Source organism: Halichoeres trimaculatus, unplaced genomic scaffold (assembly GCF_033239565.1).
Source record: "Halichoeres trimaculatus isolate MK-OKI-2021-1 unplaced genomic scaffold, fHalTri1.1 fHalTri1_scaffold_8, whole genome shotgun sequence".
NCBI lineage: Eukaryota > Metazoa > Chordata > Actinopteri > Labriformes > Labridae > Halichoeres > Halichoeres trimaculatus.
Window position 1 is genome coordinate 25,770,173 of NW_027437186.1, and position 15,451 is coordinate 25,785,623.

At 43.3% G+C, this 15,451-nt stretch overlaps 2 protein-coding genes across 2 annotated transcripts; one reads left to right on the forward strand and one right to left on the reverse strand.

The window, feature by feature from the left end:
- Positions 1–57: 57 nt before the first annotated feature.
- Positions 58–9,319, reverse strand: fam83ha (family with sequence similarity 83 member Ha). The gene is made up of 10 exons (XM_074676500.1): positions 9,157–9,319; positions 8,781–8,863; positions 8,653–8,697; positions 8,297–8,387; positions 7,340–7,470; positions 5,864–6,308; positions 4,525–4,689; positions 4,310–4,434; positions 525–4,224; positions 58–407 (listed from the first exon to the last, which is right to left on the reverse strand). Exons 6-10 carry the CDS (start codon positions 6,305–6,307, stop codon positions 396–398), a joined length of 4,446 nt encoding a protein of 1,481 aa, XP_074532601.1. The 5' UTR covers position 6,308; positions 7,340–7,470; positions 8,297–8,387; positions 8,653–8,697; positions 8,781–8,863; positions 9,157–9,319; the 3' UTR covers positions 58–395.
- Positions 9,320–9,573: 254 nt separating this feature from the next.
- On the forward strand, positions 9,574–15,254 carry mlh1 (mutL homolog 1, colon cancer, nonpolyposis type 2 (E. coli)). The gene is made up of 19 exons (XM_074675245.1): positions 9,574–9,809; positions 10,249–10,339; positions 10,452–10,550; positions 10,624–10,697; positions 10,819–10,891; positions 11,131–11,222; positions 11,535–11,577; positions 11,653–11,741; positions 11,855–11,967; positions 12,499–12,592; positions 12,659–12,812; positions 13,058–13,386; positions 13,703–13,836; positions 14,001–14,109; positions 14,267–14,330; positions 14,400–14,564; positions 14,684–14,776; positions 14,888–14,986; positions 15,059–15,254. Exons 1-19 carry the CDS (start codon positions 9,703–9,705, stop codon positions 15,212–15,214), a joined length of 2,178 nt encoding a protein of 725 aa, XP_074531346.1. The 5' UTR covers positions 9,574–9,702; the 3' UTR covers positions 15,215–15,254.
- Positions 15,255–15,451: the final 197 nt, after the last annotated feature.

Consider the following 15,451-nt stretch of genomic DNA (forward strand, 5'->3'; position numbering starts at 1 on the left):
TTCATCAGATTGTTTTTAATTTTATATTTTGTTAAAATAAAGAATATTGTTGTTTATTTACAGCAGAAAAACAGTCTGAATAAGTTCATATTTCACAAACTAAAATAATAAAATCAAACATCTTGTTTGTGAAATAGTAAAATATAAAGCTGTGCATCAGATACTCAATGGTTTATTCATGTAAAGATTCAAACATTGCACACTCCCTCTGCAGTCAGTAAATATGTTTTTCTCTCACAGTGAAACCAGTACAGGTTGCTGGGACGTTAGGTTTAAATCGCTTCACATCAAACACAGGGTAAATATATATGTATATCATATTTATATAATAATCAGGGAGAGTTTTATGTCATCATACTGACGGTGCTCTCTTCATCCTCAGCTTCAGGTCCTGGTTAAGGAGCCATCTGTAAATTCCCACACACGAAGTTTATTACAGACACCCATAAAAAACACATTTTAATCCATAATCAAAACGTTTCTTCAAAGCGTGCATTTGAAATTTTCATTTAATATGTTCATACCTCAAACCTGCTGTAAACTCTCCTCTCTTTCCTCATGCTCTGGATCTTCTCTAGCACTTTGTCCCGCTCCTGGCTGGACTTGGGTGGTCCTCGGCCAAGTCGGATCCCTCTCTCCTTGTCCTTCTTTGCGTTTTTGTCAGCCTCGTCCTCTTTCTCATCGTCTGTGAAGGCGCACTCTTTGGCCACCTCGTTCCTGTTTTGGTTGTTGGCGGAAATTTGCTCCAGAAGCAGCTTGGTGTCATCTCTCAGATTACTGCTCGAGAGCACGTTGGCTGTAGATGAGAGGTATCGTGACTGAGACGATTTCCTGGACTGAAGGGATGGAGGAACAGCTCCATCTGATCCCATCTCTAGACGTTCACATGTTTTCTCACTACAAACATCAATGGTGCTTTGATCTGTGACCTCTTTACCTTCAAGTTCCTTCTCCAAGGGATCAGGGAGTCCAGACTCTGTGCTGACTTCACTTTGAGAGTCCATATGAGTGTTTTCATCAGGTACAGATGGGTCTGTTTCAGGCTCAGTCAGTTTCAGAGTTTCTATCAGGGTGGGAGCTTGGTTTGGATCTGCTGTCGGCGAGTTGTCAGGACAGAAGTAATCTGATGGGCTTCCTGTTTGTTCGGCTTCAGAGGTTGAAACAGACGGAGTCTCAGGATGAGATCCTGGTCCTGTGTCACCAGGACGTGTAAGCTGGAGGTCAGACGCTGGGGTTGTTTCTATTGAGAAATCAGTAGATTCAGCTGTTTGTGGCAGGGAGGTTTTAGGAGTTAAGTCTGGATCAGTCTGAGGAGCTTCTGTGGTGCTGGACAGATGCATTGTCTCTGTTTGAACAGGTTGACTCTTTGGGTCAGGTTCATGAGGTAAACAAGAATCCAACAAAGGAAGGCCGATGCTAGGAGAGGCTTCAGTTTCAGCTTCTTTAGGGGACTGTAGAGAGGAAGTGTCTGACTCAGGACAAACGTCAGACTGAACAGTGGAGGAAACAGCTGGAGCTGTGTCTGACAATGTTAATGGGGAAACAGGATGCGGGGTAGACTCAGACTGTGACTGGCTGATGGGTAAGTTTCCCTTCTCGGATTGAGCATGGTCTGAGGATCCACTCATGAATAAAGAGCTTGAGTCCTCTGAGGGAAGATCTGCAGACATGGTCTGAGCTGGAAAGAGAAGTGGAGTAGGTGTTGACGGTGAATGACTGGGACGGTTCAAAGAACCGGAATCAATAGGAATGAGACCAGAACAGCTTTGGACTGGTCTAGCATACTGTTCAGAGGATGACAGGGTCCCCACTGAAAGACTGGGTGGGTGGGGATCCTGACAGGGAGAATCCGGATAGAAACTTTCAGAGTCATCAGTACTGTGTGCAACAGCAGGGCCTTTAACAGGGGCAGCACTGGTTGGAGTAGATGGATGACTGGGACTTTTCTGACTCTCAGGAGGACTTGACAGCTCTGGTTTCTCAGGTGCTTCAGGCTCAGGTGCTTCAGGCACAGGTGTTTCTGCAGATACATGCATTGGTGCTACTGACTGGCTGCTCTTTAACTTATTAGATGAGTCATTTGAAGCTCTGGTTTCAGTGTCTTTGGAGTTCAGAGCAGGTTTTTCAGAGCTGTCCTCCAGGTTAGGCTGAACTTGAAGATCTGAACCTTGACCGACTGACTTTGGTGATTCTGTTGATTGGGTTTTCCCAGCATCCTCTGCAGCAGGTTTATTGTCAGAGAAATGGTAGGGTGTTGAAGGATCAGTTGTGGTGTCTGAGGTGTCCTTCGGGAAGTCTCCCTTTTCTTTCACAGTCTCACGGTTTGTGTCCTCAGCTGCTGGTTTCACAGAAACCTTGTCTTTGTTCTTTTCAGCTTCTGCAGCCTCTGCAGCCTTCTGCGCTTTCCGTTTTGCTGCTAGCTCTTTGAAAAACATTAGCCTCATGTCAGGGTCGCTCATATCTACATGAACTGGTGCAGAGGGTAAAGGTTTGTGCTGTGGTCCTGGTGGTACCAGTGAAACTGGCGGACCTAGTGGTACTGGTGGATCAATTATGACCTCTGGACAACTAGATTGGGGCTGTGATGCAGAGGTGTTCAACTGCTCCACAGGTGGTGGTTTTGTTGACCCTTTGATGTCAGAGATGTCCTCTGATTGCTCATCCTTCTCGGAGTCTGCTTTTGGTGAGTCTGTTCCTAAAGAGGACTTAACATAACGACTCCATTCAAAAGGCTCTCTGGGAGTCAACCGCCTTTGACCAAAAACCTGAGACACATAAGGTGGCTTCTTATGCTCGGACTCGCTCTTTTCCCCTTCTTCTTCTTGTGGACTTGGAGCAGTTTTACTATCTTGGGCAGGGTGCTGCTGGTCCAGAGAACTAAAGATAAGAGATGACCTTAACCTGGAAGTCCTCTGAACCGCTGCATTGTACTTCCTGCGGAACGATTCCTCCCTTTGGATGGTTTTGGGTTCCTTTGACTCCACCTCCTCCATCTTTTCCCCTTCAGTCGTAGATGATGATTCTGAGGGTGTTGGTGTAGATCTGGATTCTGGAGTAGGTATTTCAGCAGGTTTTTTTGGCTGCTCTCTGGCTGTAGTTTTGGCATAACTTGGCATCTGGCTAGCCCTGGGAAGGGCAGGGATCTTAAACTCCCTGACATTAGGGATTTTAGCAACTGATAAATCTGGGCCTGGTGCTGTTTGATGGATGGGATCGGAGGGATCGTCAAAAGGTTCCGGTGCATTAGGTGGTGTTGAAGGTAACCCTTCATCTTCTGGATTATCATATGCACTGAGGAAAGAACTAATCCTCCAGTTTCTCAGCCCTCGTTTCACAGAAGGATCCTTACGGTTGGGATTGGTCTCTGAGAAAAAATGTTTCTGATCACTTGGATTTGAAGGTGTGGGGGATGTTTGGCAGACATAGGGCTGGCCTACGCTCAGTCTTCTGGGCTGTGATGAACTGAATAGTAAATCTGCTGCAGGCGGCGTTTTCTCTGAACCTTGGTCAAAGTTTGTGTTTCTGGTAGATGATAAATAGTTTAGGACTGGGTCAAAGTTATCATGAGGTTCTAGCTCTGGAGGTAAACCAGGTTCAGAGTACTGATCTGATGCACCAAAGTCATGGCTCCAGAATCTGTCCTGGCTATAATCTGCATCTCTTCCTGGTCCTGGATATGGCTGCTGCCCCCTGTGAAACTGACGCCCCTGGTTCTCAGACTCCTGCATCCCCTGTCGCTGCATGAATGGATATGAGAACCGACCATGACCACCTTCAGCGTAACTGTGACGTTTAAAGGAAGGATTTTCCATCATCTGCATCCTGGAGGGGCCCTGATCAAAAGATGGATCCAGGCGTGACTGCTGAGATGGAAATCTGCTGTACACATCTGCTGGGCCATACAGAACTTCTGGTCTCTTCAGAGGCGCCATTCTCCAATCCAGATCTGTACGGTCATCCTGGGAATGTCTCACCCACTCATCTGGATGAGGTGTGTCCAGGGAGAGAAACTTGCGAGGCTCTCTGTAGATCAGCGGTCTTTCACTTGAGTATCTCCTCTTTTGTAGGGGGTTGAAGTCCTCCACTGGAGGAAGCGTGTTTTCAATCGTCAACGGCTCAGACTGAGCAAACAGAATACGAAACTCTTCATCAAAGGTAGAGACCAGTTGTCCCAAGAACAGGTGAGCCATACAGCGATGGAGTTTCTCAAATGACCACATGAAGCTGTAAAAAGACAAGAAGTCAATTCAAAGGTCTCAAACAAACTAAATGCACCTGTAAGAACATGAAGTCACACAGATCAGACCACCTGTAGTTTCCACTCAGCACTGCCCTGCAGTCAGTCAGCAGGAAGCGATCCATCATCTGGCCTTTGAAGGATTTTCCCGAGCGGCAGTGATATGTAATTCCAGAGACAGTCCTCACACGCAGAAACTGGAAACATAAACTCGTATTACTGTGAATCAATGTTACAATAGCTGAGACTGTAATGTTTATGATAAGGAGGAACCATTGTTAGCTCACCTGGAGGCTCTGCAGGTCGACTCTACAGTTGGACACCATGTTAATGAAGTGATGGACATTCTCTTTGTCCAATAGAATGTACACAGCCACATTCCTCATTGCAGCTCCAACAATATCCGCAAATATGTCAACATCAGTGAACATGTCCATAGCTATGGCAACCACCTAAGATGAATGAAAAAACAACAGTATAAAGTAAACATCTTTCAGCCATTTGTAGAAAATGTCAACCTGAGGCTTGAACTCTGAAATCAGTTTGTGGGCCCTGTGAAGACTTTCTGAGGGATCTTGAAGTAAACCAACATTTAAATATTTTCCTGTTCATAATCCACAATTAAAATGAGATTATCAGTACCAATATGTCTCATTTCTAAATGATATTTCTTGAAATCTGTGGACAACCTGACCAATCCATTAACAGCAAAGTCTTGATGACAACACCACACTGGCTGGCAAAGTGTAGAAGAGAGAAGTAAGATCTGTTATTTTTCTCTGCTTGAAAAGGATTTCTGTGATAAATTTAACAGTGATGGTGGACACTGGAGCTGAACTGTCAAACAGAAAAAGGACAGAAGAGCAGAAGGAGTGGACACTGGCGCGGAACTGTCAAACAGAAACAGGACAGAGGAAATAGGAGAGCGATAGAGTGCAGGAATAAAATATGGGTTAAGCTTTTGTGATAATGTTCATACCAACCCACATGCAGCAGTTATTCTGCAGTGATCTGTTCAAACCTGAGAGTCTATCAACAAAATGAAGAGTGAGGTTACGTTAGCTCTGCTTGGTGACGTTGTAGCTGGTAGGTAAGCACTGGTAGGATATAACCAGGATTCACTAACGTCACACATTACGGACACATCTCAGAGCACTGGGCTGTGAGGAACACTAAACAAATGGTCTGTTCACCCTCTGGACATGATAAACGAAGGTTTAAGCTAAGTATGCATCATGTATAATGTCAGGGAAACACATTACATACCTGTCATTTATTTATTCACCTGTGGAATCAGACACCTAGACACAGTCTATCTCTTCCTCATTGTCAGCGCCTTCTAACCAGGCTGATCTGCCCGGCTAAGAAGCACCTTTGACGTACTAAAACTTGCATACATGCATAACTCGTGGTTTTTGAACTTTGAGTTCCTGCCATACTTGGACAGGTCTCTTTCAAAAGGGATCTTTAATCTCAGAGACACTCCCCAGAGAAATAAAGGTTATAAATAAATAAAAGGGGTTGTGAATAAACACATACAGGTTATATAAACTTCAGAACACAATAATACACCTGGACAAACACAAGAAACACAAAGAACAGAAGAAGACAGACAGTTGAGTTTACCTGGTGGGCATTCTTGATGAGCCGTCTTGCTTGTTCTTTGATGCTCGGCATGTTGGGTTCTGGAGGGTTCACCAGAGTTGTGACCTCAGTGGGTCCAATGAAGTGATGGATCTGAGGCCAGCCCAGGTCCAGACCAGGAGCGTCCAGGTCTGAGTGGAGGGGCCAGTATGTGTCTGAAGATCCATCATCCCCACCCTCCAGGTAACAGTGTTCAGGCTGCTCTCTGAGCTGAGGGACTCGAACTGATCCCTGAATATACTCTATTTCTGACACGGACAAGAAGTCCACCACATCTGCCTTCAGGAGGAACTGATAGTACCCGTCCAGGTCATCCTCCACAAGAGCGTCCACAGCCAAACGGTACTCCTCCCTATAGTGAGGAGGGAGGTAGTTCGGATCCAGAGGGTTGTCCCCCGCAGAGGAACACTGAGAGCGCCGGGCCATCCTGCAGGGGCGGAGCCAAAATAAACAATATTATGATACATCACACAGTGTATTGCTTCATTTAAATTGCTGTTGAAATATATCATACATGTATATATATATATATATATATATATATATATATATATATAAACACAGAATATAATGTACGAAAATATATGAGTATGTAAACACAGTCATTTCATATGTACACACACACACACACACACACACACACACACACACACACACACACACACACACATGATACTAACATTTTTACATACTCATGTTAAGATCTTTTTCTGTGTAAGAGCCAACCTCACCATTCAGAGGAAAAAAGTTAATTTATATTAAAACTATTCAAAACCTGTTTTTATCCTCAGCTGTTTCACTGGTTTTATTGTGAAATGTTTGACTTCCTGTCATTGTATCACAAAAACACTGTACTAATTAATCTCTATTAACTCATTTAAAACAGTTTAATATTAATATAACTTTACTGTATCTGATCTACGAGCACATGACGCTGGTCTCAGCTGCAGTGAAAGGGTTAAATTCTTTGTGAGTAACAGAATGAAGTCAGTCTAACCTCAGGGAACACTGAGGGTGTGGCTGCCCTGCAAAAACTTTACTTTCAAACGTTACCCGAGCAGCTTTCTACCATTTCAGGAAACAAAACTTCAAAATAAAGCTCTGTAGACCGACAACAGACACGGCAGACACAAAATCTGCGAACGAAACATAATCAGTTGGCTGTCTGTAAAATCAAACAGCCGCTGACACACACACATACGCACACAGATAAAGACAGACAGAAAGATTGCCGACAGAAACTGAAACACCGTGGCGATACACCGAGGCTGAAGATGGGACTCAAGTCCACATGTTAACGTCAGAGTTTCCCGTGTTTCTATGTTCCTCTTCACATGTTAGTGTTTGTATAATCGCCCTTACATGTTAGTGTTCATACGATCACCTACACATGTTAGTCAGAACATGTTATAAACTCTTTATATCCTCTGAACAGGCCGCTCGGTTGGCTGGACTCACCCGGCTGCTGTTTTCTCTCAAACTCTTCCTCCTCTGAACTTTGAACCCGTCGTCATCCTCCACTCTGTCCGCGTGCTGCTCGCTCAGGTGGGACTCGATAAAAGTTACAGTTTCTTCACCTTTACCACCACCTGATAAACCAGTTTGATGTCACCCCGCAGGCATTCAGAAGGAGAGAGAGAGAGAGAGAGAGAGAGAGAGAGAGAGAGAGAGAGAGAGAGACACACACACACACACACACACACACACACACACACACACACAAAGGCAGAAGTAAAATGAGCTTTTCCTGGATGACTTGTGGACTGAAAATAGAAATGTTTGACAAAGAATGAAACGTGAAATTAGAATAAGAAAGAATGAGATAAAGAAGGAAAGAGACGAGAAAAAGAAGGAAAGAGATGATAAGGACAGTGAGGATCAAGAAAAAGGAGGACAGAGGAGAAGAATAAGAAGGAAAGAAAGGAGGAGACCATTGTTTCCTCAGACTCCTCCTTAAACAAACAGAGTTTATAAAGACACAGGACATAGTTTTACAGCTGACAGCACTGCATACAATACGACATACAACACACACACACACATTCACACACACACACACACACACACACACACACACACACACACACACACACACACACACACACACACACACACACACACACATTCAACACACAAACCAGTCTAGTTCTGACCACTGGCATCAACAGAGCTTGGTAAGCTTGGTGTATGGTCTTCTATAAAAATGGAACATTTTTCAGTGATGCAAAAAAAAAAAATCATAACTTGTTAGGAACTTGTTATTTACATGAAAGGGTGCAAACATGAAGCAGGAAACTCTATGTGAGGTGAGATACATACATTGAGCAGGTTACTAGATGTGAAGCTGGATATATGCATGAAGCAGGATACTGCACATAAAGCAGGATACTGTTTCCATCAGTTATTTTTACTCACAGGATTTCTTTTCAGCTCTTTTGTTCAGGTGGTCAGGTGACTTCCTGTCAACGACCTGATGAACCTTACACTTTCTGTCAGGTCTCTATGTCTGTGAATATATGTAGAGGAAGGGTTAAATATACTGATGAATAAGCTGAGATCAATGATAAAATGAAATAATAAATAATAGTATATTATGTTAATGCAGTCTGTTTTAGAGGAGTGGTTTTATAAAATCACACAGTAAACCTCTAGATGAGAGATGATCTCTGGTTTTAACACAAAGTTCTGAAATTAATATCCGTTTCCTGTTTCATTCTGGTATCCTTCTGAGAAAAGAGGTTTGACAGAAACTGAAAATTCATATTTTTTACCTTCTGGTGTGTCTCTTTTTCTTGCTGCTGATGTCTGAGCTGCTCCTGAAATCAAAGAAAATGTCTCCCTGCAGTGTTTCACTGAGCTCTTTCTGCCTCAGCGCTTCAGGGCAAACTTTAGACTTTACCTTAGCAGGAGAGAACAGCCATTTGTTTTCCTTCATTACTCTCTCTGAGCTTCTTCTGCCGGATCTAAACCTCCTCAGAGAAACTAAGAGAGACATGTGATCCACAGGTATGCAGCCAAGTGTCTGTGGTCTGACAAACTGAGATTACACACTGAGTCAGGCCTTAAGACACACTGCAGAGAACAGAGCCACTCAACACACAAAACACACACTCTCAACACACTCTACATTCAACAACAATAATAATGATAAAATATAATAATAATAATAATAATAATAATAATAATATTGTTGTTGTTGTTGTTGTTAATTTTATGATTACTAATTTAATTGAGGGGGATGAGATGTGTTTACATTGAACATCGACAATATTTACCTTAAAAGAACGGGCTCATTGAACAAACAGGCTCCATTCAGGGGAAGGAAATTGACGCTGTTACACACTCAAACAGTAGGTGGCGGTAAAGTGCCTAAAAGATCAGAGCCAATCCAACATGGAACTGGACGACGACGAAGAAGAAGAACCTCCACCCCCAATGTTGTTCCTGATTCAAAGATCGTGTATATTAGTTGAGAAATTCAAACATTATTAGAGAATAAGTGACTATTTTATCTAATCAAAAATCAGACTAAGATGGCATCAAATGCCCACTTTACTATGGTTGCAGAAATGTGTGGATAAGGAACAGGTAATATTCAGTCCTAATCGAGACAGTTTGTGGATTCAGTCACGATACGAGTCTTGAGCCTTCATTTTAGGTGAAGAGTGAGACTTCTTTTCATGTTCTCAGCTCTGGCGGCAGTTTAGCGCCATATTTCTGGTGTGCAGCAATGGTTCAGCTTTGTAGCTCCAGCAGGTGAGCCATCAGCCCCTTCAGGTGTGTGTCCAGCGCTTACCTGCCAATTCACGAGCACTGGGATCATGGCAGGGGTCATCCGGCGTCTTGATGAAACCGTGGTGAACCGTATTGCTGCAGGGGAGGTGATTCAGCGTCCCGCCAACTGCGTCAAAGAACTGATAGAGAACTGGTACACAAGAACTATCACACACTGCACACATCTACTGTTAAACTACATAAAACTACCACTAAAAAACATACCTACAGTGAGACTACACACAACTACAGTAAAACAACACGCAGATATTGTTTAATAACAAAATTACTGTCAAACTGTTGAACTACACTGCTACTGATAAAGTACGTAACACTTGTTAAACTACACAACTACTTTTAAACTTAACAATTACTGTTAAACAGCTACTGTTAATCAACACAACTACTCTTATACTTAGCAACTCCAATTAAATTGTCCAGCGGCAGTGAAACTACACAGCTGCCGTTCAGCTGCACACAACTACTGTTAAATTACTCACAACCAACTTACTTTTCTCCTCCGACCTGCCACACCCCTTTCTATGCGTCACCTGTCACACATCTGCTAAACTACAATGTTGTTCATGTTTCAGTTTGGATGCCAAGTCCACAAACGTCCAGGTGACTGTGAAGGAGGGCGGGTTGAAGCTGCTGCAGATCCAGGATAATGGCTCAGGGATCAGGGTGGGTTGTTCCTAAGATCAATATCGATCAATGACGGATCATTGACTGATCATTGATCTGTTTTGATTGATAAGGGATGAAACTGGTCTGACTGTTCATATTTTTGACCCAGAGAGAGGACATGGAGATCGTCTGTGAGAGGTTTACGACCAGCAAGCTGCAGACGTTTGATGATCTGTCCCAGATTTCTACATATGGATTCAGAGGAGAGGTGAGCTGCTGAACATGTGAATAATCAAAGGTTATAGTTCATGAGCATCATCCTCCTGTTTCTTTGTTATCAGGCTCTTGCGAGTATCAGCCATGTTGCCCATGTGACCATAACAACAAAAACAGCTGATGCTAAGTGTGCCTACAAGTGAGTTCACACTAAAACCCCTTTTACAGATAAAAATAACAGAGTAATGTTGTTATTTTTTATGTTGTTAAGATCAGTTAGGGCTGTTCGTGTGTATTTGAGTGGATGTGTTTTCCTGCAGAGCGAGTTACAGCGACGGCAAACTGAAAGGAACTCCAAAGCCGTGTGCAGGAAACCAGGGAACACAGATCCACGTGAGAAAAGCACACAATAGTACAAACCACCATACATACACCTCCACATTTATATAGCAACACATAGACATACATTCACTCACCTGAAGGGGGCGTGTCTGATGGACACAGGTGAAAACAGGTGAGAAAGACACCTGCAGACTGTGATGTCATAAACATTCATTAAGGGCTTGTTTCAAAGCCAGCATGTTTTGAAGATGTGTTGTGTCTCCCTCTTACTCTGTTTGTTCTTCTTTCAGGTGGAGGATCTCTTCTTTAATGTGTCAACGAGAAGGAAAGCATTAAAAAGCCCCAGTGAGGAATACTCTAGAATCGTAGAAGTGGTCAGCAGGTCGGCCATCTTTGTTGTCTCCCTTTTTTTTGACCAGACATCTCTTGTATAGTTGTTAATGTCTGTTTTGTTGTTGATGTTTACACTGGACTTTTGTGTAATTTGTTCATTTTAATGCTGGTATTTTCTGTAGCTTATGTTTAAACTGGTCTTGTGTGTGGTTTGTTAATGTTTACACCAGTCTGTTTCTGCTGATATTTACATAGATTTTTTGTGTAGTTGTTGACATTCACATCGGTCTTTTGTGTAGTTTGTTGATGTTTACCTCATTCCGTTGTGTTGTTGAACTTGCTGAAATGCTTTTTTTTGAAGGTATGCCATACACAACTCAGGGAAAAGTTTTTGTGTCAAAAAGGTGAGTCATGTCCACGTTCCCATTTTTATTTTGATAAGTTTTTAAGAGGTTAATACAAAATCTTGCTTTTTTTAGCATGGCGAGACGGCAGCGGACGTGAGAACACTTCCCAATGCCACCACCACAGACAACATCAGAACGATTTATGGAAATACAGTTAGCAGGTAGATATGACACAAAAGCTAAGTTTCATTGTTTAAGGTTTTAATGATTACATTAGCAAAGTATTTCATGATTGAATTGGTCAATTAAAAAATGATCTTCTATTTGCCGTCAGAGAGCTGATCGAGGTTGGATGTGAGGATCAGAAACTGAACTTTAAACTGAAAGGATTTGTCTCCAATGCAAACTACTCCATGAAGAAATGTGTCCTCATCCTCTTCATCAACCGTCAGTACCTCACACATAGTGTGACTATAATCTGACTATAGTCACACTGTAATCTAACTGTTATATCACTTTAATCTCTCTGTAACATGACTACAATATGACTAAGATCTAACTCTAGTCTGTAAGAAATCTGATTGTAATCTTTTTATATCTGCCTGTATTCTGACTCCAATCTGAGTATTATCTATTCTGACTATAATCTGACTGTAATCTGACTTTAAATTGACTGTAAATGAACTCTTATTTGACCGTGAACTGACTATAATCTGACTTTAGCCTGACTGTTATTTGGCTTCAACCTGACTGCAATCTGACTGTAATCAGACCATAAATTGACTGTAATCTGACTATTGCATGATTTCATTTACCTTTATTTGTAAACGTTTTAACCTTTTTTTCTTATTATAATCTGCATCAGTTTGGTTCAGCTCATTTTAATCTGATCAACCAGACCAAAGTCTGGTTTAAAGTGTTAAATCTGACTACAATTTAGTTAGTACATGGTAATCTGATTTTATTCTGCTGCATTAGATCGTCTGGTGGAGTCAAGCGCCCTGAAGAAATCTCTGGAGACAGTTTATGCTGCTTACCTTCCAAAGAACACACACCCCTTCCTATACCTCAGGTAAACTCACCTGTGTGTTTCACAGATTATCCCGTTTCAGGTGGTTCAACACTTTTAATCCCACAGTTTGGAGATTGCTCCTCAGAATGTTGACGTCAACGTTCATCCAACCAAACATGAGGTTCACTTCCTGCATGAAGACGCCGTCATCGAAAGTGTTCAAAAACACGTTGAGAGTAAACTGCTCGGGTCCAACACATCACGCACCTTTTTCACCCAGGTGAGGAAAAGCCTCTACAGACACTTCCACGTTAAACTGGTTACTATGGTTTTGTGGGAAGGATGATTAACATGAAGGTGTGTGTGTGTGTGTGTGTGTGCGTGTGTGTGTGCGTGCGTGCGTGCGTGCGTGCGTGTGTGTGTGTGTGCGTGCGTGCGTGCGTGCGTGCGTGCGTGCGTGCGTGCGTGTGTGTGTGTGTGTGTGTGTGTGTGTGTGTGTGTGTGTGTGTGTGTTTGTGTGTGTAGACCCTGTTGCCTGGTCTCACAGCGGGCACGGAAGCAAAGACGGTCCCCTCTGAGTCTTCAGAGCGTGTTTATGCTCATCAGATGATCAGAACTGACTGTCGATCTCAGAAACTCGACGCCTTCCTGCTTCCTGCTCCAGATCCTGGACCGAGTAAAGATCCTGGTTCTGGTGCTGGTCCTGATCCTAGTTGTATTCCTGGTTCTAGTCCTGGATCAGCTCAAACTGGGTCTGTTGGTGTGCTGGAGGATTGTGATGATGCATATTTGATGGCAGCTCTGGATGAACAGGAAGCAAAGCTGGAAGACGAGGAAGGGGAAAAAGTTCACAGGTGATAAACTGTGTGTGTGCGTGAGGAGAGAGAGAGAGAGAGTGACTGTGTGTAAGTGTGTGTGTTTCTGTTTTGTGAACGCTATGACAGTCTGATCTGTAATCAGAAGCCATAATTTTTTTTAATCCATTTTGAACTTGTTCAATTTTTGTTAAGGTCACTATATCAAACTACATACTCTGTGTGTGTGTGTGTGTGTGTGTGTGTGTGTGTGTGTGTGTGTGTGTGTGTGTGTGTGTGTGTGTGTGTGTGTGTGTGTGTGTGTGTGTGTGTTTTTGTTTGTGTGTGTGTGTGTGTGTGTTGTGTATGATATTAGGAAACGGCCCAGGAATGACCAGCAGGAGATGGAGGGAAAGGAGTTATCAGGAGTAGCCACACCAAAGAGACGAGTCATCAAACTGAACAGTCTGAAAGAGCTGAGGGAGGAGATCAAAGAGAACACACACACAGGTACACACAAACAAAACAAAGATAAATGATTGGTCTGTGGTCTGTTTCAATTTGTATCTTCATGCTGAGGTTCAAATTTTGCCTGAAATCTGAGAAATTTGAAAGGAATTGTGTCTCACCTGTCTGTGATTCACCTGTCTGTGATTCACCTGTTTGTTCTTCAGGCCTTCTGGAGATTCTGCAGAATCACTCGTTTGTAGGTTGTGTGGATCCTCAGTGGACTCTGATCCAACATCAGACCAAACTCTACCTGCTGAACACCTCCAAGCTCAGGTAAGCTGTGGCTCACCTGTCTGCGGCTCACCTCTCTATGGCTCACCTCTTTGTTGCTCAACTGTCTGTGGCTCACCTCTCTGTGGCTCACCTGTCTGTGGCTCACCTCTCTGTGGCTCACCTCTCTGTGGCTCACCTCTCTGTGGCTCTGTTTCAGTCAGGAGCTGTTCTTCCAGATCCTCATCTATGACTTCGGGAACTTTGGCGTCCTCAGACTGTCGGTAAGAATTTTTTCAGTTTGTTGAACAAAGAGTCCTGGTCCTGGTCCTGATATCTGTTTCCTGGTCCAGACCCCCGCCCCGATCTACGACCTGGCCATGCTGGCTCTGGACTCGGAGGAGAGTGGCTGGACAGAGGAGGATGGTCCTAAGGAGGGTCTGGCTCAGTACATTGTGGACTTCCTGAAGAAGAAGGCAGAGATGCTAGAGGATTATTTCTCCTTGGAGATTGACCAGGTGAGCAGGAAAGACCAGGTGTCTCACCTTGGTGAGGGGTCACCTGGGTTTAATGTCTAATATAAATGTCTTTTGCAATGAATTAAAAAAACCTTGAGATGCTGCCATCTCTCCTGTAGGACGGGAACCTAACGGGTCTTCCACTGCTGCTCGACAAGTTCTCACCTGTGATGGAGGGTCTGCCCATGTTCATTCTGAGACTCGCCACAGAGGTATACCAGAACCTTTCCTCTGTCCGTCTGTGGTCTGTAACTGGTCATACTGGTTACATAGTACATATGTTTCTCTGAGGAAGATAAAGGTGTGTGTATCTGTGTCTGCAGGTGAACTGGGACGATGAGAAAGAGTGTTTCAGAGACTTCAGTAAAGAGTGCAGCACATTTTACTCCATAAGGAAACAGTTTATCCTGCAGAATGAGCCGGTGAGAGGATCGTAATACACATTTAAGTCTGTTTGTGAAGATGGAACTGAAACTCTGTGTTTGTGTGTGCAGGATGCTGAGGCGACCTCGTGGCGTTGGACTGTTGAACATGTGATCTTTAAAGCTCTGCGGAGTCTCCTCAGTCCCCCACGGAGCTTCAGCGAGGATGGTAGCGTGCTGCAGATTGCTAACCTCCCCGATCTGTACAAAGTGTTTGAGCGCTGCTGAAAACCTTAAAAAACATGACTGTAAACCTTTTTCACCTTTTTCTGTTTGAAATAAAAGCTTCTGATAAAGCAGACTGTTAACAGGTTTATTCTCTGTTCTGCTGGCTGAGTGCAGAGAACAGATTGATACGTTAGAGGAGAAATTCTCATTGAACTGAGAAGGAGATTAAACTCCCTGTTTCCTGCTGGTTGTACAGTCTGAGCAGAAAAGGGAACAAATGTTATTCTAAGAAACTTT

What these genes read in the sequence shown, in the direction of transcription:
- fam83ha (XM_074676500.1), bottom strand. Translation starts at nt 6,307, where the DNA reads ATGGCCCGGCGCTCTCAGTGTTCCTCTGCGGGGGACAACCCTCTGGAT. An exon ending in TCATCAAGAATGCCCACCAG is followed by an intron (nt 4,690 to 5,863) that starts GTAAACTCAACT and finishes CATTCATCTTAG; the next exon opens with GTGGTTGCCATAGCTATGGA. An exon ending in TCGACCTGCAGAGCCTCCAG is followed by an intron (nt 4,435 to 4,524) that starts GTGAGCTAACAA and finishes TTATGTTTCCAG; the next exon opens with TTTCTGCGTGTGAGGACTGT.
- mlh1 (XM_074675245.1), top strand. Translation starts at nt 9,703, where the DNA reads ATGGCAGGGGTCATCCGGCGTCTTGATGAAACCGTGGTGAACCGTATT. An exon ending in GATGCTAAGTGTGCCTACAA is followed by an intron (nt 10,698 to 10,818) that starts GTGAGTTCACAC and finishes GTTTTCCTGCAG; the next exon opens with AGCGAGTTACAGCGACGGCA. An exon ending in CACGCACCTTTTTCACCCAG is followed by an intron (nt 12,813 to 13,057) that starts GTGAGGAAAAGC and finishes TTGTGTGTGTAG; the next exon opens with ACCCTGTTGCCTGGTCTCAC.